Source organism: Xiphophorus couchianus, chromosome 9 (genome assembly GCF_001444195.1).
Source record: "Xiphophorus couchianus chromosome 9, X_couchianus-1.0, whole genome shotgun sequence".
Lineage (NCBI taxonomy): Eukaryota > Metazoa > Chordata > Actinopteri > Cyprinodontiformes > Poeciliidae > Xiphophorus > Xiphophorus couchianus.
In genome coordinates this window covers 22673484-22696066 of record NC_040236.1, presented here as the reverse complement: position 1 = coordinate 22696066, position 22583 = coordinate 22673484, and the positions used below count along the sequence as shown (strand labels likewise).

Sequence of the window (22583 nt, the reverse complement as noted above, 5' to 3'; positions counted from 1 at the left end):
GGAAAACTTTACTTTAAGCTTTGGCTGTCGTATGGTTTTGAAGTGACTTGAAAGTACAGTGTTACTTGGAAAACCTTAATTTACATCTCTTGTTTAAACTGGAATTGTTTTTTTTTTACTGCTGCTGCTTTTTGGATATTTAAAGGCTTAAAAACACTTTCTTTTTTTTTTTAACGGTCAGAGGGATGTTGCAATTTCTGTATCAACGTTCCGAAGGAAAATATGACTGTAGTTACTTAGCGAACCAATAAAAAAAGAGAAGCCTAATAGACACGTGATGATAAATTCCTTTAGCTAATTATCAGAAGTTTGTTCCTCTTTTGTGGCTTCGATGGAAAGAACAACTCTGAGTGTTTCGAGGGAGGACCGATGGATGGTGAAACTGAAAAGATCTGCGTCGGAGAGAAAAACAAGCTGACCCCTTTGAAATTATTAACATGATACAGAGCTGACTCATCGGTCGCAGCTGCATTTGGAGGAGAAAGTCTGCAGGTATGTTGTGTAGCACTCATGCTGACCAAGCACAGCCTCTTCATCTGATTTCACATCTAGTGTTGTCCTTGCTCTAATCGACGGCAAACACGCCCACACACTCTTCACCGGTTGGTTTCAGGATTGTGTGAGTTAGCTTGAGCTATAAACTGTTTCGCATATACGGCGTAAAGGTAAAGGGAATTTTATTTATGCAGCACATTTTCAGCAACAAGGCAATGCAAAGTGCTTTACAGAAATTAAAATGAAATACAAACAAAATAACAAACCAAAAGAAAAAGCAAATGAAAAAAAAGCTAATAATGTTGATCCAAAGTATATAAACTAGATACTCCTAATCAGGGTTGGTAGATAAGTATAAGTAAGTATTCTCTGGTCTAATTCCTTTTCTGGTTTGGAAGAAAGCCATAAAATCAAAACAAGTTAAGCCACCTTGATTTGAAATTGAAAATCATATCTAGGGTTTTCAATTAGAAAGTGACAAAGATCAAAGCTAGCTCATCTAACTGTAGCTTTAAGTCTGTATAAAGAGCAAACATCTGCAGCGTACGTGTACTGCTAAAAAATACAATAGAAGTTTGATTAAAAAGACTGTTTGGGTTCCTGTAAGAATTGCATTTCTGAACAACAAATGTATAAAACTTCACCAAACATGAGCCTGATAAATTCATAGTGATTCAAAAATGTATCTAAAAATACATTTCCAAACTCCCTCTTGTTGTTCTTCATACTAAGTCAGCTGCTGCTGCTGCTGCTGCTGTAAGACACAATAAGAACAGTAGAGGTACTCACAGGGTCGGAAGGTCCGCATAATTCTCTGAAAGACTTTGGTGTATCTGCGCCTTGGATCTCTAACACAATGCAGGATCCAGAGCACAGCTCGGACACCATACCCTGAAAAATCCATTCAAAAATGTAACAACAGACTCAAGAAACACACAGATAATGGCTACAGCTCAGCTCCTGTGACACTGTTTATGATTATCTTTTTTTAATCAACCCCCTAGATCTTCTCACGCTGAGCCTTTGTTTTTGTGTAACCAAATGTAGCAACGAGCATGATGGCCGTGACGGCACAACACTGCCATGTTTACACTTACAGGATACTCCGTGACGACGCCTTTGTAGATCTCGTAGAATTCTTCTGCGTTCGCCAGGTCCATGTTAAACTGTACATATATAAAAACGAGGAGGTTAAAAAAAATAGAGTAAAAAAAAAAAGCAAAACAACAACAACAAAAAAACAGGCAAAGTGTCAACTAGATTATGAAGACTGAACAGAAGTACACAGAATTAAGAAAACACAGAACGTGTATTAATCAGATGGAAACGCTTCCTTCTAAAGAGTGTCAGCAGCTTTGAAACAAGCTCAAAAACATACTTAATATATCATCACAAATATTAGGGTATGAAAGCATGGATGTAAAACGGCCAGCTGTTATTTACAATTTTCGTCTGAAATTAGATCTGGACTTTGACTGGGCCATCCTAAAGACAAGAACATGCTTTGATACAACAAATGTGTCCATAAGCTCTGGTGTATGTTTAGGTTTGTTTTCTTGCTCATGTTGTTTTGCAGCCTTCTGCAGGTTTTCAGCCAGATTTCTCCTTTATTTACAGTTATGTGCAACATTATTGACACTCTGTGCAGATGTAAGTATAAATTAATCTTTTCATTTCGTCAACACGTTTCTTCTCACATTACAACGTCATCACCACAGATAAATCGTCCAAACACCAGGGGAAACATAAAGAAGCTCAACAATTGTAGGAACAGTTTGACTGCCGTGTTGCTAGTAAAGAGTTTTCTATTGATTATTGAGAAACATGTAAATAATTCTTCACATACCTTTTTTTTTTTTTTTGCATACCAAAATTGTTGCTCCTTTTTACATCGTTTTTATTATCTTTTGACAAAGGTTTGTCTCACTTTTCTTTTGCTTAATGAAAATAATTTTAAATCAGAGGGTGCGAATAACGTGTGTCGAATGGTTACCATTTGAAGAGCAGAGATTTTAAAACGAGCTTCATGTATGGTGTTCAGGATCTTCCCAGTCAGACCTGTGAACACACCACAGACATTCAACAAGCTTACATCGATTTATACATGTTCGTTTCAGTTCAAATGACCTGAATGTCATCCTGATGATACATCTTAAAAGAGACCAATATGGAGAAAAATCTGGCACTATTAATAATGATCAGAACTTTACTTAATTGAACTTTTTTCTTTCCAGGGTGGGAAGACAACACTCAACTTGACTGAAGGGCTAAATCAGAAATATTTGATCAGAACTAACATTTGCTGCTACTTAAAATGGAATGAAACAAAGATTCAGTTACTCGACCGCAATGGTGAGAGGCATGTTTGAAGGAGTCTAAGTGTTCAGATCGGAGACCACTGTATCAACTATCAAGCATGGTGGTGGCTGCATCATGCTGAGGAGTTGTTCAGCTAACAATGGTGCTGATGCATTGCACAAAAGTAGGCAATACAATGAAGAATATCTTGAATCAATAGAGTTGAAACTCAGACATTAGATTTAACTAGGCCTGTCACAATAACCAATTTTGATGGACGATAAATTGTCTAAGAAATTATTGCAATAAATTATAATATTGTCATTTTTAACCCATTTTCAACTATTAGAGTTCTCACCTGAGGTCACCCTTCTGGGAAATTTGTAGCTGACAGCCATCTTGGTAGGTACCAAAACTAAATGTCATGACAGTAGCTATGGAGTTGCTATGACAATGATAAACAAGCCAGAAGCTTAGAACGAGCTCTTGCCTCGTTCCTATCCAACTTAACAACATGAGTGCATTATAACTATTACTCGATTGCAATTTTTGAGTACTCTACCCAGTAATAATATTGGCATATATACCCACAAAAAAAATAAAAGAACTTTAATTTCTAAAGAACACTGGAACTCAAACAATTTAACAGTCCAAAAATAATCAAAACAACCAAAACCACAATAATTAAAATGGATTATGAAGTCTTAGCAATCAAAATTGAATTTTAAAAAAATATCTATGAACTTACACAGGGAACACAGGCAAAAGCAGCAGGTAGTGCAAAACCAACTACTTTGTATGTTTTCAAAATCCTGGCTTTTCAACAATACTAAAGCAGACCGTCACTTTAACGAATGTTATCCAAATGAAAATGATTATCAGTTTAATTTATTGTGTGATTTGATTAATCGCTTATTGTGACGGGCTTAGTTCTAATGATCCCAAACACACATCGACCCGGTTTTGAAACGGAACAAGCCGACTAAGCTTCTGGACTTCCTCCGACCTCAAACATGCTGAAAATGTATGCTTAAGAGTCATATGCTCTGCATAAAACCACCCAATTTTGATTAACTCGATTATTACTGATAGAAAAGGCAGGTGAAATATCCAGCCACAGCATTGTCAGGCTGTTCATTTTGCACACAAAAATATGAGTGGGAAGGGTATTTATATTTTAAGCATGTGTGGACTATAAAAATCATTAACGTGAGATGATGGGTGTACGTAAACCTCTGGCAGGCAACGCAGTGACCTCAGTTTCTCCTTTAGATGAGGGCTTCCCAACGTACACACAGACCAAACCATCATTTCTGTCCAGTCAACGTTTCCGACAGAGAGACTCTGAGCTGTGTGCGTCGAGTCACCGTGGCTGTACATCAGTGTAAAAATGCTGCAGCGGTGAAGGCACATCGGTAACATTGAAGGTCAGACTGTCTCAGACTCTTATTTGAATGAAGGCGCCGCTCTCATAATCTCAGTCTGACATCCTGATAAAAAGTAGCCGGCGTACTCATCCGACAAGACAGTTCCCATTAACTCTGAAAGCTGCGGCGTACAGACGTGACTTTCATTTTGGACCAGGTGCTGCAGCGAGCATCGATAAATTTCCGCCTGGCTCCGTCACAGCCGAGATATGTGCGTTAGGTAATAAACCACCCTCTCCTCTCCGCCCCCCGAGTCCTTTTTGCCCTCCCCAGGCAGCAGCCAGCCCAGGATCAGCGCGGCTCCCCGAAGCAGCTGCTGCTGTTGCTAGGAGATCCCATTCCGGGTGCCTGGCAACAGAAGCTTCTCTATTCCGGTCATGTCTGGGTGCGTTTTCAGTCACAACTTCCTTCATGGATAACTGGGATAGGCCAAGCTCTGAAGGCGTAGCTGCCACGTAAATTAGGAACTTGTAGTTGATCCCCGGGGGAAAATCACAGCAAGTATTTAGGTACTTTTTGTTCTCAGCAGAGCAAATTGTTCAGCCTGGTTTACTATTCTTGGCTCAGACCAAATATATCACAGCTCTGACAGTAAATCCTTTGGAATCCCGTTTTAAACAGCAAGAGTGCTTTTGAATGAACTCCTATTTGTAAACACACAAAAACTCGCGTAAGACAGCTAATTAAATTGAAAAGACAAAAGCTAAGCTAATGAGTTCGAGCCATTTTCCCATTTGGAAGCATGAAATAGATGAAGAACTTTGCTTTGCTGCCGTCGTGAACAGGTGGAATAGTTGTTTAAGTCAGAGAGAGCACACCTGCTTCCACGTAAACACCTCCTGCGCTGCCAAACCACAGAGAGGGCAGAGAAAGTTTAAGGTTACACCCTGGTGAGAATGGGGCATTTCAAACTCACGCCGCTTTAGAAACAACCAAATAAAATGTTGTTCAGTCTTTAAAAAAAAAAAAGGAAAAAAAGAATAAGATAAAAAAACAGAAGTTAAAATGTCCTCGACAAATTTGTTGCAACGGATTTCACCTTTTGCACAAAACATGAATATTCTCTGGAAAACTGAACCGCTGCCATCAAAATGCTCACAAAAGCAGCAAAACACAAGTGGGTAGCTGCTGACAATCATCAAACATTCAAGTATACATCCCACTTAAACATATTACTTAAATGTATACATATAAAGTACATGTTCTGTACTGCTTACAATCAGTACAGAAAGTGCTTTCCTTGAAAGTATTCTCAACCCCTAAATGTTTTCACATTTTGCTACATTATATCCACAAACTTGGGATGGATTTTTTTTTAGGGATTTCATGGAATGCAAAGCATTGCAAACCTCTCAAGTGGAACATTTTCTACAAATAAAAATCTGAGCAAAATAGCACCCTTCAAGTCTCGCCCTACATTCAGATTTGGATCCATGCTCAAACTTTGAGCCATTTGAACACGTGAACAAGCTTTGATCAATCTGTTGAGAGTCACTACTCTGTCTCAAGTCTTTAGCATCGCATGTGTTGAGATTGGTAATAAAAATGTGTCACATTTGAAGGAATCTTACAAGTCACTCAAGGTCACCGAACTAGAAATACAAGAGCAGCAAAAGAGAAACAATAAAATAATAATAAAAGTCAGACATCAATAAATCAGATAGAATTATTGGTATAATTAGAAAATCACATTAAACTGAATTACTGCATCTGCAAATTGGGCTTTTTTTGTTTTCTTCCAATAGTGTCTTTCTTCTTGCAACTCTTCCACACAGGCCATATTTGTACTCCATTTTGATAGGGATTCGTTGTCAGCAGATTTCTACTTCTGAGCTGAAGATCGCTGCAACTCCTCTAGACTTAACATGGGGTTGGGTTAGGGTTAGACTTAACCCTAAGCCTTTCCTGGATGTTTCTCTGATTAATGCTCTCCTTACCCAGTCTGGGCAGGTTTACAGTTGTGCCATAAACTTCCCACTTTCATACGATGAACAGAGTTCTGTCAAATTTTCAAAGCTTGGGATGTCGTTTTTTAACCCAACTCTGTTTTCGCATCATTTTCGCTCCGCTTCACAACAGCACCCTGCTTCATCTGCGTTGGTCTAACACATAAAATCTTAATAGTGGCTGCAATGGAACATAATAGCAAATGTTTAAGGGATATTAACCCTTTTCAAAGGTGGCGTGAATGATTAACACCATTAATCGCTGAGATAATTCATCAGGGACTTGATTGCAAGCTTAACTCTGGCTCAACAAGGTCTCACAAACAAATAAAGCATGCCCCGGCGTATGCATGTCCTTTTACCACCTTCTCTCACTGCAAACATTTGAACATGTCCCGGAAGGCGCAGCACATGTGTGTCTACAGAGATTACATTAATGGCGGCTCTATTCCATCTAGGTGTGGAGAAAAGTCGAGTTGGAGAGCAGAGGACTAGAGTCCCGCTATCATTGTAGTATGAAGGTTTCATCATGAAGTGTTGGTCTTAACTAAACCTCTAATGGATTATCAAGACTACTAGTGTATGTTTTTATATTGTCTCTGTTCAATAAATAACATGCAGAACTATTTGAAGATGCAGCTTATATAGCTCTTCTGGGGAAAAAAAAGAAGAAGTGGTTAAATAATGTCAGACTGAAACAACAGTTTCTATAGGAGTTAAAAAAAAAAAAAGAAGAAGACAGCCCGGCCTGAACCACAACAGATAGCACTGAAGGTAAACCTCGGGAGGAAGATTGTTTTATGGAACTATGTAATAAATAAACATAGTGGGTGCAGGAGGAAAAAAAAAAAACACCGCAGGTCTTTTCTCTCTGTCCGGATAATTTCCCATTTCACAGGTCAGAGCCCCGGTGGCATGCTCCATGAACGGGGGATCAAGTCTGGGATTAGGATAAATCCTGGGTCATTTTTGGTAACCAAGTAGTGTCTTTGCATGGCTCAAAAACTTTTAACAGCAATAGCTGCAGGGAGTTGTATGTAATACAGGACAGCTGCGTTACATATCCGCACAACACGAGGTAAAAACATACAGTGCCAGTCAGAAGAAATGACCAATTATTGTTGGCATAAATTCTATAGGTTTGGGCTCTTAATGGTGCATTTGAAGCTAGCAGTAAAACGCAACAGTCACTTCTCTAAGCCTTAGCCAGCAGGTTATATGTTACAGTCTGTAATATTAGACAAAGAAATACTTAAGACTCCTTAAATACTTAAGAATGGCCTGGACAAAATGAACTCTACAGCGTAATAAAGTGAGTAAAGGTCGATGTCAATGACAGTTGAAGCTTGACCGAGGTTGGATCATCCAAGAGGACAACAACCTCGAACAAAGCAGCAAATTCCAAGAGTTGTAAAAAAGAAGGGGTGTACTTCAGTTTTACGAGGATTTGTTTTAACATTGTTTTGATATGCGATGACCTGACCTTCTGTTATGGCATGAGGCTTGATGATGCAACACGTGCTGTCTTCGCAGACTGCCGAGTTGACAGGACCGCGGCCTACCGTGGAAGGGAAAAAGAATTCGAGCTCCTGACAAAAACACAAACACATCGCCGCAGGTTCACCATTATTTCTGGGAACGGACATAACGGGCGACGAAGGCCCGGGCAAAGGGTGACTTTAGGCAAAACTTTTCTCACTCTTGCGGCGGCGGCGAGTGACTCGGAGCCGTGGCAAACGTTTCGGACGGCGTCGGTACCGAACTTGGCGCGGATGCTCTGCGGCGCTTCCTGTCGTGCCGCAGCGGAGTCCGGTGGTCCCAGGAGCGTCCTCCAGATGCATATGGCCTCGTCACCCGTCAGCTCCATTGCAACCACAGGGCCGGAGATTATAAACTGGATCAAGGTGCTGCAAAATGGAGCAACGTTGAATTTAGCGCCGATGATTTGAATAGAGAAGTGGAACACATTGCAGTGTTTCGAATGTCACTGCAATGTCATTTGGATCATTATCGCCACTTCTGGCAATGGTCTTGTGCCCAAGCCTGCAAATCATTTACATAGGCACTCACTTGAAGAAAGGCTTTGACTGATGTTCCACATAAAAGTCTGCCGCTTGGCTCCTGCAATGTAACAAAAGCATAAACCAAAGTTAATCTGTGACCAAGTGATCTTGGACTTTTAAAGTGAACTCTGTGTACCAGATTAGAGTCATTAAGAGCAGTCAGAGATAATTCTGGGCTTTAGTCTCTTATCTTTTGGGAAATACTTCTGGACAGCAAGTGAAGCAGGACTTTATTAACAAGGTCATTATCGTACACGCCTTTAGTTTGGGGTTTTTAACTTTGATAATATCAGTTTACTGTTGGCAGTTTAGGTAAGCTCTGAATTAAAGAGTAATAAAGCAAACATATGCTACAGCAAACAGCACAGTAACATCCACTAATCACACCGTTCAGGAATCAGACGGGTCTTGATTTCCAGAGATAAAAAAGGTGTTTTTGTAAAATAAAAAAAAATGTGTGGATGAACTACAGAACCAACGCAGAAGGTCTTCCAAAGATCCCTGCGGAAGATACTAATAGGCTTTCCTTATTCAGTGAGATGAATCCTGTACCGACATTGGGCTGAAAGTCGCTCAGAAAGGGAGAAGCCAGTATACCAAAAAATCTAAATTACAGTTTTAAAATGCTCTCAGTGGTAAAGTCCAAAAAACTAAAAAACTAAAGTTGTACAGAAACAGATATTAGGGTTGGGTTGAAAAACAAATATCAAAATGATCTATCTGAGCAACATTTGCATACGGTAATTGTTGAGTAGAGCACCTTTAATAGGCTGTGTAATCCTTCTTATTTTAGTCATTCTTGTCCCAGTTTTTATGGATTGCCCAAACTCCTATATATGGCAAAGTGGGTATTAATATAGGAGGAAGGTCAAATGTAACTCTGAATGATTTATAAATCTCAACTCCCAATTTGAGTGTGTGTCCACAGAACCATTTCAAGACATTCATCCCAACACGCTGGGCTCAAAAGAAGTAGCCAAACCTAAACAACTGTTCGTGGTGAAATATATAAGTGTCTCAGAAGTATGCAGTCAGCAACTGTTCAATAGTCATAAAACAGGTTGCAAAAAATTGGCTGAAAACCAGAATAAGCTCATGTGCAGCTCGACCCACAATGACTTTTTCCAATCTGTGATCAAAATGTAAATCCTATCAGGTTGCTCTTTGGTGCACACCCGTCAAGTCTCCCGTTTTGGGTGGGAAACTACTGTATTTTACCCCTCTGTCCCGGTGTGCTCCCGTAGTAGTATTTTAAATGTCCCATATTACAGTAACTCGCCTACCCCCCACCCTTAACTATAGTCACCCCCTTATCAAAGTTGTTAGTCTTTCTCCCCCCGCCCTTTCCTCTCTTACGGTACTTTTCTTCATCCCCCTACCCCTGGACAAACGACATCAGCAGACGGATAAAAATTTTCCCAATTTCAAGTCCAAAACTTGACAGGCATGACTTAAAGGTTTTATCACAATATTTTGTGATACTATCATAATAACGATAACAGCAATTATGGCCCCACAAACAAATACTGCTCTTGAATAGCATTCTCATTTGTAATGCTGTAATGTATTTCTTTTAAGACTAGTCCCATAAAGAAATGTGATTTGTATCACTGCGGCCGTTAACTGTATTTTTGTATTTACTGAGAAAATGCAGGAAATAGTAAAAACGATCAATCCCCACAACAACAGGGAAAGTTTTGAGGTGTTTTAAACATCAGCAGGCTCAGTCTGTGATCCTTAGAGGTTAAGGTCATACTGAAGCAGTTTTGCACCAGCTGCATCTAGTTACATAAATACAACTACAGATTAAGGTCAGGTGCTGACTGGTGTTAATCTTTTTCAAATCTATTACTGTTTTGTTCAAATTGATTACCAATGAGCAGTTATACTTTGTACTGAACTCTAGTTGGACCCCAGCTAATCACCCCCGCCGGTGTAGATGTCGTTACTGTGAAAGGAAAACTCAAAGTTTGTTATTTTGAGCATCAGTGAAGTGTTTAAAAGGCAAAGTTTCAGTTTGATGCTTTGGAGATTTCAATCTCTGTTTGTGATGGAACATGCCAGATCGGCAGGACTTGAATTCTGAGATACAGATCTACATTCTCTGGGAGACACGCAGCAACACTGTAGAGAATAATAATAATAATTATAATAATAGCAGTAATACAGCTATAGTTATAATAGCAGTGCTAATCATGCTATTCACTAAAATGAAACAAACTTTTTTTATATTAGTAAATCAACTTTTTTAGTATGACACAGCGCTCACGCACGCTGGAATGTCACTTTTAAGATTTAATAACCACAAGTAGCAGCGAGACAAAAAAAAGTATTTCAAATGCAGTTCTCATAGCATTTTAAATTAAAGTAAAAAAAAAAATACAACTCTTTCAATGGCTCCTAATACTTTTAGCCACTTTTACCTCCAATTTTAAAGTAGCAATACAAAGAAGTCACAGTATAGTATAGTACTCCTATTTCACCTTGAAATAGGAGTACCATTCCTATTTCAAAAAACATCTTTGAAAAACATCTTAAAAAGTAAAAGGACACATCAAGGGCGTTTCATTCAGTGTCCTCTAAGTAAAAGTGAGCTATTAAAGGCTATCCTTATTGCCTGAAGGCTACAACTAATTTGGTAATGATTACACCACCAATAAATAGATGAAGCTCTTTTGCCTTGTGGCAAGTCATATGTCCGCTGCGCTGAAGAAAGTCATTCTTCTGTTTAAGTGGAGAAACAGCCAGCAAACAGCCTGTGTCTCCCTCTTGCACGAGACCGTGTCATAAATTTAAAGAGTAGTAACAGCACGCTCATTAAACACCCTGTGGCAGGGTGACCTTACCATGTAAGCTTGGTCATTTTTGCTTTGGTCACAATCAGGTTGGCAGAGTAAATCAGCCCGAAGATATCGCCTATCTTGTTTAGCACATCTGGCTTCACCAGAGCAAAAGTTCTGGAACAAAGAAAGACAGAAACACATGATGTGAGATTTTACAGCGTCAGGCGATAATTAGGTTCAATTTATTTATGTAGCAACGATTCACTGCAAAGGTTGTGAGATGGCACTTCACACTTTCACAAACAAATTCATATACAGACTCAGAAAGATTTAAATTGATTGAAATATGTTGAAACTCTTAGCTGTGAGGCATCCATCCATCATCTATATTCCTATTGTATTAATCTTACATTAACCTGGAAGTTCATCTCAGGTCTCAGCATTACTTTTTGGCTGTTTCCTCCAAGAAGCCATCACCCTTATTTTTAACTAATGACATTCTCAAATTCTTCATAACTTTTGATTTGATGAAGAAACCTGAACCACTGTCTTATTTTGGGGCCATTTTCTCATGAACCCAGTCACCAAAAATGTAGCAGAACGTTTTGTTTTACAGTGCTTAGATGCCAACAAATGTATAAAATCAGATGATTTCTACAATTAGTCAACCTTTTGTATTAATCCAGCAGATTTAGCATGACTCTGCCAATTTATGAGCTTTCTGCTATTGTTCCTTTATTGGACCAGACAGGCAACTCTGACACCCCCATCACTATAAACTGCTTCCATTTGAAAATAATTGAGGCTTAAGAATGTTTTTTTTTAAACTTTCCATAATACAGCATAGTTCCACAATATATTCCTTTGACTTTAAAGCCAGTAATGACAAGCAGTGTGCATGTGAAGTCTGAGGTAAATGATACACAGTTTACAAATAAAATTATGAAAAGTGTGGCCAGCTTTTTTTACTCACCCCCTTTTCCCTGATTCCACTAAATAAAATTCACTGCAACACTACTGAGCTTGTTTTGAGAAGAAAATGGGCAAAAATGTCAGTTTCTAGGTGACCGAAGCTAGTTGAGAAGAATCCTATTCAACAGTTTGTGGACATAGGGTGACAAAATGTGAAAAAGTTTTGCATCTGCTAAAGATAAATGTAATAAAGTTTGTTATACTTCTGACATTATACTTCATGTCAGAAGTATAAAATAAAAAAAGAAAACACTTGCATCAATCTTTGATACTAAAGGCAGGGTTCCATATAAAGACGCATATATTGTTTAGTTTACAAATTACAGGTCGTGGATTATTATAAGGTCATTACCCTGCATACAATGGGGTTGATTGCTGTGAGGTACAGTGTGTACAGTTACTAAAGCGGATAAGAGAGATTTATTGCACGGCCTAACCAAGCGTACTTTTCTATTCTGCTGCCGAGTTTGTTTGCTGTGAACTGATCTCCGTAATCTATCAGTTTCAGCTGCCGTGAGAACACGGTCACCCGATTCCCCACAAACAGGTCCTCCAGATGGAGGTCGTCATATTTGGTCCTTCTCAAAAACATCCTCTGGTATTTTAGGTCAAACTGGAAAAATAAAGAAGAAACATGTTCGTTTTTTTTTCTAGAGACATTTACAAAAAGCGTGGGGAATTTAAAATAAATACATGAAGTGGTACCATTTCTACAGAGTTGTCTTTAGGGTAGAAGAACAGCTGGTAGCGCCGCAGCAGGGCTGCAGTGGGATCATACCACTCTGTGAGAAAAGCATACCGGTCCTCCTGAAAAAAAGTTCACATTATTTAGATATGTGTTAAAAACGACACAAGGACTTGGAGGGACAAAAATCTATTTTCATACACTATTGTTTATTCTACTTCATGCATGTGTCTTGATTGTGAAAGACCTACTTGAGTTAGGTAACGCAACAAAGTCAACACCTGGTTTTTATTAGCCTTGCATGACCAGACCTAGCTCCAACGCATTATGGTAGCGCCGACGACGTGTTTGCATTGCCCTTTTTTTTTATGTGATTGGAATTAGTCATTCTGAGAAAATAAATCTGACCTAAAAACAACCGAACAATGACGGTCTATAACTAGGTTGACCTTGAACCTCCTTGTCTCAGCAGTAGGCGCTGCTCACTTAAGACGTTTGCCTTAGATGTGTGAGCTGTTTGGCATCTGGCAATCTCTTTGTTAACCAATTAATAGTTAATAAAGCTAAATAAAAATGCTAGCTATTTACTAGCCAGATTTGTTAGCTAGCTAGTAGCTAGCTACTAACTAACAAAGCTGTGTTAGCTGGTTAATAGTTAAGAAAGAAAAGCGTGGTTCAATGTCCAGCTACTAGAGTGCTCTTATGAATTGGTATTAACGCAAATATATGTGACCTTTATTGTACAGTCGCTATGAACTAAAAAAATAGTAAAAGTAGTACTTTGCACCAAGTAGTATCATTCTAGAATTGCACCGCTGACAAAAGCAGTATATTGGAGCTGCTCTGTTATGTTTTTCTGACTTGTTCTTTTTGTTGTCTTTGACTGAGACGTTGCATGTTTGGATAATTATTCCATCTGGTTTTGAATCCTGTGCACTTGGGGGACTTTTTTGCTCTTACTTTTTTTTTTTTATAACTTTTGAACAGATGTTATGATATGTAACTGAGGCAAAATTTTATTATTTTTACAACTGGGAGCAGCTGATTAGCATTGCAAAAACTTACATAATAAATATTATAAAGCTCTTAGCATGTCATGACAATCAGGAGACTGTGACAGCAACAGTCTTCAGTCAGAGGCCTCTTCACATTCATTGCAAGATTGACTGCAAGTGGAGACTTTCTGAAGGTACTTGTATGAGATGAGTTTTTGAATAGGTAAAGTATTTTCGAATTTAATTGATTCTTTCCTGACGAGAAAAATATTCTTCAATAATAAGGTTCCAACATTCTCAGATAGCAGCAATCTGAACTTCGTCATGAACCATCTTTTTTTTAATTATTCTTTTACTATTTTCACCATGTATCATTACCCTGGAAATTACATTATATTCACCAAATCTTTTTGACTGACGGAAGAAGAAAACCACTTTTTGTGTTCACTTATTGAGTGCTGTGTCACTCAGCAGGGATATCCTAAAAGAGTTGTGCGTCACCACTAATAGTGAAATTCGAGATATCCATAATTAACGGACCGTTTCAAGACGTGCTTTGAAGATTTTACATCAATATCTAAACTATAATTTAACGTAAATGTAACAAATAAACATTTATAAGCATTAAGACTAGTTTAGCCGAAGCTTTAGCTAGCAGCTATAGCATTTAATAGTCAATACAATAGAAATGTTCATATATTGGAAGCATTTAGTTACAAAGAAACGTGCAGGTATTCATTATTTGGGCAGCTTTAACTGCTAATACTAATACACATCCTGAACGTGAGCTCCACATTGGGAGTCTGCTAGCCCTTGCTACGCTCATATTGCTAAGCTAACGTTAGCAAACAAATGACTATCTAGTTCGTTCACTTTCTAAGCAAAGCACTGGGTTACGTGGAGTTTTAACATTAGTGTTATAAAAGTTACATGCGTTAACTCACCATTTGAAGACGGTAATTTATTCTCTATGGCTCGATACGGTAGACTGTCGGTTTTGCCAAACGTTAGCTATCACAGGCTATGCTTCGTTGCTATAGTAACTGCAGGTCCAACTCGAGATGCATTCATGGTACATTGTTGACGAATGTCATGTCTTAAAACCAACTTTTTTGTCATTTCAGTGGTCCCAAACTTTTAGATATGATAAGAACCCCCTAATTATTATGATATATTCCAAGCCTTAACCAGTTTGTCTTTATTTTCTAAGCATTTTAATCTGTGCACTGACTTTCCACTGTATCGCGCTGACTGGTTGAAACTATTGTCTCAAACGCCATCTAGTGGCGAATTTAAATCTGGTCGGTTCATGTCATGTTAAAAAATATTCCGATTATCATGAACGCAACAGTTGACCGTTTACCCGGAAAAACAACACAGTAAGAACTTTAACCCTCCTCTTCTCTCACTAATTTCGCTCTCGTGTTTCTTATTGAATAATGACTTATTTGAACAAAATGTTTTGTGCAATTCCTTCGTCTTTATAGTGTCTGCCATGGCTTCATCTGCTTGCATAAAACGGATGATACTCGGTGATGGTCCCCTGATCTTGGATGGTGGACTTGCAACTGAACTAGAGGCGCGTGGAGCTGAACTTCAGGTAAATAGAGACCTGTCCAAGTTCAGCCAGCGAGCAGTTATAAACATAACGGTGTTGACACCGATTTCATGAGAACTTTAAATGTTCATATTGCCAGCTGATTAGTTGTTTCAATTCATGAATGTTTGAATTAATTTGCGAACCTAAAGATTCATTCATTAATTCATTATAATGTTTCTCAGACATCTTTCTGTAGCTGATCAAACATTTGCCACGTTTGATTTGTGCAACTCTCTTCCATTCATCTACGGTCTATTGTGTAGTTATTTAAAATCAGCTTAATATTACTAAGTATTGTTATCAGGATATGATTTGGCCCTTCATTCGTCTGCTGGAGGGTTGCCCTAACGTGTTGCATCCACCAGATTGCGCCATTTTGGATTTTGATATATATATTTTTTATGCCCAAGATATTCTAATTGATTATTGTTTACCTACAGGTACGTAGAGTACCTTGCTCTAGCTCTTGAACGTTTCTATTTTTCATTAAAAAACAAACTTTAATATGTTTTATTTGTAAGAATAAAGTTGTGCATAATCTATTTTATTATTTTTTCTAATAAAATCTGAACAAGAGTTATCATTTAGGCCCAAATTCTGAGCGCCACATCATGGAGAACTGCCCGTCAGCTATAGGTCCCAGAGAGAAACATGGTGGAGGCAGTATGGTACTGTGGGAGTGATTTTCTTCAACAGCAACGGGAAAACCAATGATAATAGCAGCCTTTCAAATTCAATCACATAATTAATAATGCCTAATTTTGGATAAAAACAGTCGCTGTCATAGAAACCGAACTTGAAATTGGGCTGTGATAAATAATTAGCACAATTTTCAATCATTGTTTTTTTAACACTAAAATTATATTTGAAATGTATCACAAGATATAACTTTGGATGTTGTAAATGAGGGTGAAAACACGTCAGCCAAACACAGCTGTATTTTTGAAAGCTGGATTGAATCTTCTTTTTATTTCTGTAGGGGGATCCTTTATGGAGCGCCAGGCTTTTGCACACGAACCCCCAGGCAATAAAGGAGGCTCATTCCAGGTAGGTTCCTGGAAAACTGGAGAACTGCAGTGAGTGCCTAATGGGCCAAATTAATTGTAACTTAGATGGCGCTGCTTCTTGTTTGTTTGAGTTGTGAATCGATGTAATCATTTAAAGGGGCAGTCTTATGCAATTTCCAGGCACATAGTGCCATTTTATAGTACGATCAAACTATTATATTAACTTCAGTTGTTAAAAGAACGCTACATGTATCAAAAAGGACTGACGGGAAGTCAGTTACAAAGGTTTTACTTTGTAATTTAACGCCTTGAAATTGGGCCCCTGTTGCTCAGGAAGTCATCACAACATGGCTCCTCTGTTAACCCTTTAACAACGTTTTTACTAGCGTTTCCCTGAGCAGCAGCTTGTATAATGATGCTAGCAGATGCGTAGGTCCACCAGGTGTTTGCTAATTGCTGCTGGCTAGTCTGAAGGAGTTGAGTGGGGGAGCTGGGGTGGAGACAGCAGCTCTGTGAGGCGGATACCTGGAAACTGCAGCTGCCTGAGGAGGAGGCGGGGCTAGGTCCACCCAGGTGTTTTTCAGAGCTCAGTGGTTACCGTAGAGATGAAAGGATTTCTCAAACATGCATGAAAGAATCAAGGCAACACTCCTCGTATATCTTCGATGAGGGAATAACATTACAGCATGATGAAAAGCTCAAAAAGGTAGCTGACACTATCCCTTTAAAGAACACGCTTCATTGTTTGATATGTTAAATTAGATGAAATAATCCATCCTCTGAATCTCAAAATGACAAATTACTAAACTCTAGCTGAGTGGTCACATTTCTTAATGAAAGCTACCAAACACCAACAGGTTTCTCCTCAGCGGCGCTGATGTCATCACGACTGCAACGTACCAGGCGAGCGTCCAGGGATTCATCAGCCACCTGGGCGTGAGCTGCGATGAGGCCAGAGAGCTGCTGATGTCCGGAGTTCATCTGGCCAAAGAGACGGTGGAGACTTTCCGCCCCGGTAACAAGCCGCACCCTTCGCGGGAAAACAATTCAACGTGAGCCGAGTTTTTTCGTACGCTTTGACGCCGTGTTGGTATTTTTCCGCCAGGGGACAGAAGTCTGTTGGTGGCGGGCTCCGTTGGGCCATACGGAGCCTTCCTCCATGATGGATCGGAGTACAGCGGGGCGTACGCGCAGAGGATGAGCGTGGAAGTGAGTGGCTTCTGGCCGCATGCCGACCGAGTTCCTGTACATGTCACGGGATGTAAGATTTAAAAAAATGTTAAAACATACTATAAAGCATTATTTCCTCTATGAAGCTTAGTGACATTTTATGTGATCAATTTAATAATGGAGGGGAATGTTTTGAAACATGTAAATGAAAATCTGTAAAGTGTGGTGTGCTTCTGTATTTGTCCCCTTGAATCGCATGTTTGTAGAAACTACTTTGTGTGTCTGTTAAGTTTGCATATCTAGAGGTAAAGATTTTTACCTGATATTACTTACAAACTAGATCAAGATTTAGTTCTGAACTTTGACTGGGCCACTCTATTTCATTAATATGCTTCATGAAATTTCTCTTATTGTATGTTTTGGGTCGTTTTCCTGCTGGAAGGAAATTTAGGTTTTAACATTTTTGAATTTAGCTCCATCTATTGTAAGAGTGGGCATTTATCATATACTGTAAATGGTCATTTATTGTGATTTTTTTTTTTACAAGTTAAGAATTTTAATTCATCATCAGCTCGTTAAGTTCCAAATAGTGTTAAAAAAAACAAGAAAAAAACAGTATTATCAGAAATGTTGTTCCATAAAAGAATCAATAGATATAAATACATTTAAAAATCTGATTAAATATCTGCGGCTGAATGAAATAAATCATTCTTCTCTTAATAACCAGCTTCTTGGGGAATCCCATTTCAAATATTCTTACAGCAGTATTTGCGTTCTTCTATGATCTTGTTTATTATTTTTATCATTATCACAATAGTACCACAAAATATTGTGATAAAAAGAAAAGTCCATATCAAAACGTGAAAACGTCCTCATTGAACGCAGAAATTTGCGTTCTACCAGAGAAGCGTTAACAAATGGCTGACCTGTTCTCCGTTCAGGAGCTCAAACTATGGCATAAGGCGCAGGTGGAGTGCTTAGCAGCAGCGGGGGCCGACCTCGTGGCTTTTGAGACCATCCCGAGTATCAAAGAGGCCCAGGCCGTGGTGGAGCTGCTGAGGGAGTTCCCGGACTGCAACGCCTGGCTGTCGTTCTCCTGTAAGGTAACCGCTGGCGACCGCCGTCCGTTCACTTTCACCGCTGCAGGTATTACAGTTAGAAACCGGTGACCAGGCACAAAATCTGCCGGGTGTAGTGATAAAACTCAGACCTGAACCTTCAGAGACGCAGAAAGACGGTTATAAAGTCGGCCTTCCGTCACCCGAAGAACATCTCCAGGATTAGAGGACTAATGTCTCGGCAAGACCTAGAGAGACTCAGCCATGTTTTTTTCTTTAGTCGCATCGATTACTGCGACAGTGTCTTCACAAACAAAATCCATCCTCCAGCTGCAGCTGATCCAGAATGCTGCTGCTGGTGTTCTGACTAAAACCAGATAGCTAAAGCACATCAGTCTTTACACTGGCTCCCTGTAGCTCAGCGAATAGACTTTAAAATACTGCTGGTAGTTTATAAATCACTGAACTCTAAAGATCAGTTGTCGTCGTATGAACCTTCCAGACCTCCCAGGTGTTCTGGTTCTGGTTCTGCTCTGCATCCTCAGAACCAAAACCAAAAATAGAGTAGCAGCATTCAGCTTCTATGCGCCACAAACCTGGAACAAACTTCCAGAAAACTGCAAAACTGCTGAAACGTAATTAGTGTTGCATTTGATTCATATGAAAAAGGGTTGAGGCCACTACAAAAAAGAAAAAAGACTTCTGACTTTTTTACTCATAATTTTGTCTTTGATGTCAGAATTCCTGGTGGAACATAAACAATCTGAACAATTCTGATTCTGAGGGGAAAAAAATATCAGAAAAAGTCAGAATTATGAGCTAAAAGTCATGATTTCTTTCAGCTGCCCTAATACTCTTCTGTATAACTGTGACAGTGAAAATGTAATGTTCACTGTTTGTTTCATAATTGCTTAGTGCATTATAGTTTTATAGCAAGACTTTGAACTGTCTTGCTGCTGAAATGTGCTACACAAATAAACTTGACTTGATGTAACTTTAAATCCCCCCAAAAGACCTCCACGCTTTTGTTTTGTTATTTTGTTGGGCTTTTTTTTCCCCCCTCACCAAAACATCCCCAGGACGAGAAGCACATTTCGGACGGCAGCCCGTTCGTGGACGCCGTTCGGCTCGCCTGCAGGTCGCCCCAGCTGCTCGCTGTGGGAGTCAACTGCTGCCACCCGGCGGTGGTGGAGCCGCTGCTGGACTCGGCCAGGGCGGCCCTGGGCCCCGGCGTGAGCTGGGTGGTGTACCCAAACAGCGGGGAGGAGTGGGACGCCGAGCAGGGGTGAGAGAGTCTGCTGCTGCTGGTGGTGGTGGTGGTTCTGCTTTTCTGTCGCTCAAAGCTTCTGCTCTCACCGAAACCGTCTGGGTTTCCTTTTCGTTTGAAGATGGCCGAGGTCAGAGTGGACGGCAGGATGGACGCCCGAGCTGAGCGGCGCCTGGCTGAAGCAGGGAGCCGCCCTGTTAGGTGAGGGCCGTCGCTTTCCCACGTGAACAGTTTCGCAGCGTCTCCTCTGAGCTCCGTCTCCGTGCGCCGCAGGTGGCTGCTGCCGCATCGGTCCGGCTCACATCGCAGCGTTGAGGCGGCAGCTGAAAGGAAGCAGCTCGTCTTCATCGGATCCGGCCGACAGCAACACATGAAGAGCGTTTATGATCCTGTCAAAACCCGTAAAAAAAAACAACCTCAAAGCTCTCCTTCATCATGTCGGATTAACTTCAATAAAGTGGTATTTGGTGAAACAGTGGTTCGCGTTTGGTTACACAGCACACCTTGTACAGTCGTCTAACTGCAGTCTCTCAAATAAAATGATTCGTCGTTTTGGATTTTATCATTTGTATTTTCATCCCGTCAAATGACGTAGAGCAGGGGTGTCAAACTCAATTTGATTTTGGGCCAAATCAAGATCGTGAATGTTTTTAGAAGTGCCTGAATGTTTTTCTGAAACCCGTTAAACTTAAAATATAAATAAATCCTTAAAATGAAATTATATTATTTATCCAATATTATTTGCAATTTTGCGATTGTTTTTGGGAGTTTTTACACTAACAGTCAAAGTGTTTGTGGTACCGATTTAGAAATATTTGCACTCATGTATGATGGGGAAATGCAAATTTTTATTACTCGTTACTCACAGGAGTAAGAAACACATTCACCTGTAAGTGGAAATAAAAAGCACCTTGGATCTATTTTTGTGAAAAATCTGCAATAAACTCACAATTACGTATTAGCGCAAAAAAAGTGCAGGGACTTGTTGACTTTGTGTGAATTTTCACGATAATTTGCAAAAAAGTGGAGGGACTGATTGATGGATTTTGGCAGATAAAAACTGCTGTGATTTGATTGATAAAATAACATTTAAGCACACTGTTATCTTGACGGCTCTATTTCTGCGTCCCGTTAGAGTCTAGAGGGCCACATGAAAAGCTATGCTGGCAGAAAACAGTGAAGGTTGCAGGTTAAATGCATTCATGTATGTACAGTTTAGGACCAAATTATTGACCTGTCAGATTCAGGTTAGCCCAGCCAGAGTCAAAAACGGAATCGGATATTATAGTGACTCGCTCTTAATCAAAGAAAACAAAAAACCCTCAGACTGGGTCGACCTTCTGGATCCAATGAACGAACACTTGAGGATCGTCATTGGTCTTGCCGTCTCCGACAAGATGCTAATTTTAAAGTTGCACACTTGCAGTCAACTTAGTACAACCAAAATGTTCACATGATTGCTGCAACGCAGTGTTCAACAGCGACAAACGACGGTCAAAATATGTGCACACCTGCTGAGAGCTGACCTGTGACTCCGTTTAACTCAAAGAAAGCCACCTACTGTGACTTTTAGGTATTGCACCAAGCAGAAAATGAACACGAGGCTCCAAAATATGGCTCTAACTGAGAGAGAATCTGTGGAGGGGCGAACAGATCGGGGTGATGGAAAGGCGACTTGAAAGACTTGGAGTTCATCACCAGAGATAAATATTGAGAGATGACCTTCTACTTTATCAGAAACAAACCTTTTATTTAAATTTAAACCCATCTGGGTTATAAATAAATCAAAATTATGTTTGGTCAAAGCTTGCTCTTGTGTTTTGTTGATTTTCATGGCAGAACCTCAGTTTTCCACAAGAGTACAAGTCTCTTTACGCACAAAGCTGGTTGAGACATCTTCCCGTTTACTTTCCACTTTACAAGTCTGCACTATTTTGCGTTGGTCTAACACAAAATCTCAATATAGTACACACAGGTGTGCTGTTGTAGCCAGGTATGAATACTTCTGCACGGCACTGTCACTTGTAGAGAGAGAAATTGGACAGCTTCATGGTGTTATTTTTAAAAAAATCTGATTTTATTGTAAAATGAATAACTACGAGAATCCCACGTGAACAGGCTTGCTTAATCACATCTGTGTTAGCTGAAACACAGATGGCATCACAACGCTGCAAACCAAACCGTGTTCACAGAAATGAAAACATGAGGATCGCATTTTTAAAGAGATGTGACACGCATGTACAGCTCTTTAAAAAAAAACCAACAAAAAAAACCATGACGATCCACATATCTGTTACTGGAGGATTTCACGAATCACGGCAGAACGTTGGCCGCTTTCACAACACTTTGACTGGACGCCATTTCCACTGAACTAAACCACTGCGAACCAGGCGAGCGACATTTCCACTGACTGTACCTGTACAATAAACACTGTTGTTGCGTCATTTCTGTACCAAACGGGATTGTGGGTAATGCTGTTGTGCGTTTTCTAGGCAGAACTAGCTCGATATGAAGCCCACAGTACCGCTGCAGCCAGGTTAGGGTGAAGAGAAAGACCTGGGACTGTGTTCACACCAATGTGTCCACGATAAAGAGATGATGGCTAAGAGCAGCAGTGATTGAACTAAAAAAAAATTCTAGAGTTTTGATGTTTAAAGTAAGTTTTTAAACCTTCAAAAGTGTTGATGCGACTGTTTGCTTCTGAAGCTTTACCAAACACTCGTCAAACTTTACCAAACACATGTGGCCATTGTAGAAGGAGAAAAAAAAAAGTAAATATCTGCCAAAAGACATTTCGGATTAATCTCAGAATTTTTC

General features: G+C 39.6%; 2 protein-coding genes across 3 annotated transcripts in view; one reads left to right on the top strand and one right to left on the bottom strand.

Annotated features, from left to right (window-relative positions):
• nme7 (NME/NM23 family member 7) overlaps window positions 1-14825 on the bottom strand; it is a 25175-nt gene extending 10350 nt beyond the window's left edge. The window contains exons 1-10 of the mRNA XM_028028780.1: window positions 14609-14825; window positions 12690-12791; window positions 12431-12597; window positions 11076-11186; window positions 8237-8287; window positions 7866-8073; window positions 7650-7755; window positions 2489-2553; window positions 1593-1661; window positions 1285-1386 (exon numbers count right to left, since the gene is read on the bottom strand). Coding sequence (XP_027884581.1) covers window positions 1285-1386; window positions 1593-1661; window positions 2489-2553; window positions 7650-7755; window positions 7866-8073; window positions 8237-8287; window positions 11076-11186; window positions 12431-12597; window positions 12690-12791; window positions 14609-14611 — 984 coding nt within the window. The 5' untranslated portion in view covers window positions 14612-14825. The remainder of the gene's footprint in view (window positions 1-1284; window positions 1387-1592; window positions 1662-2488; window positions 2554-7649; window positions 7756-7865; window positions 8074-8236; window positions 8288-11075; window positions 11187-12430; window positions 12598-12689; window positions 12792-14608) is intronic.
• Window positions 13774-22583, top strand: LOC114151517 (homocysteine S-methyltransferase). 2 transcript variants are annotated; one of them, XM_028028782.1, is made up of 9 exons: window positions 13774-13887; window positions 15152-15264; window positions 16244-16311; window positions 17129-17286; window positions 17377-17480; window positions 18383-18544; window positions 19579-19784; window positions 19888-19967; window positions 20040-22583. In XM_028028782.1, exons 2-9 carry the CDS (start codon window positions 15160-15162, stop codon window positions 20138-20140), a joined length of 984 nt encoding a protein of 327 aa, XP_027884583.1. In that variant the 5' UTR covers window positions 13774-13887; window positions 15152-15159; the 3' UTR covers window positions 20141-22583. The 2 variants fall into 2 exon arrangements, with proteins under 2 accessions (XP_027884583.1, XP_027884582.1); XM_028028781.1 differs by lacking the exon at window positions 13774-13887 and adding an exon at window positions 14989-15043.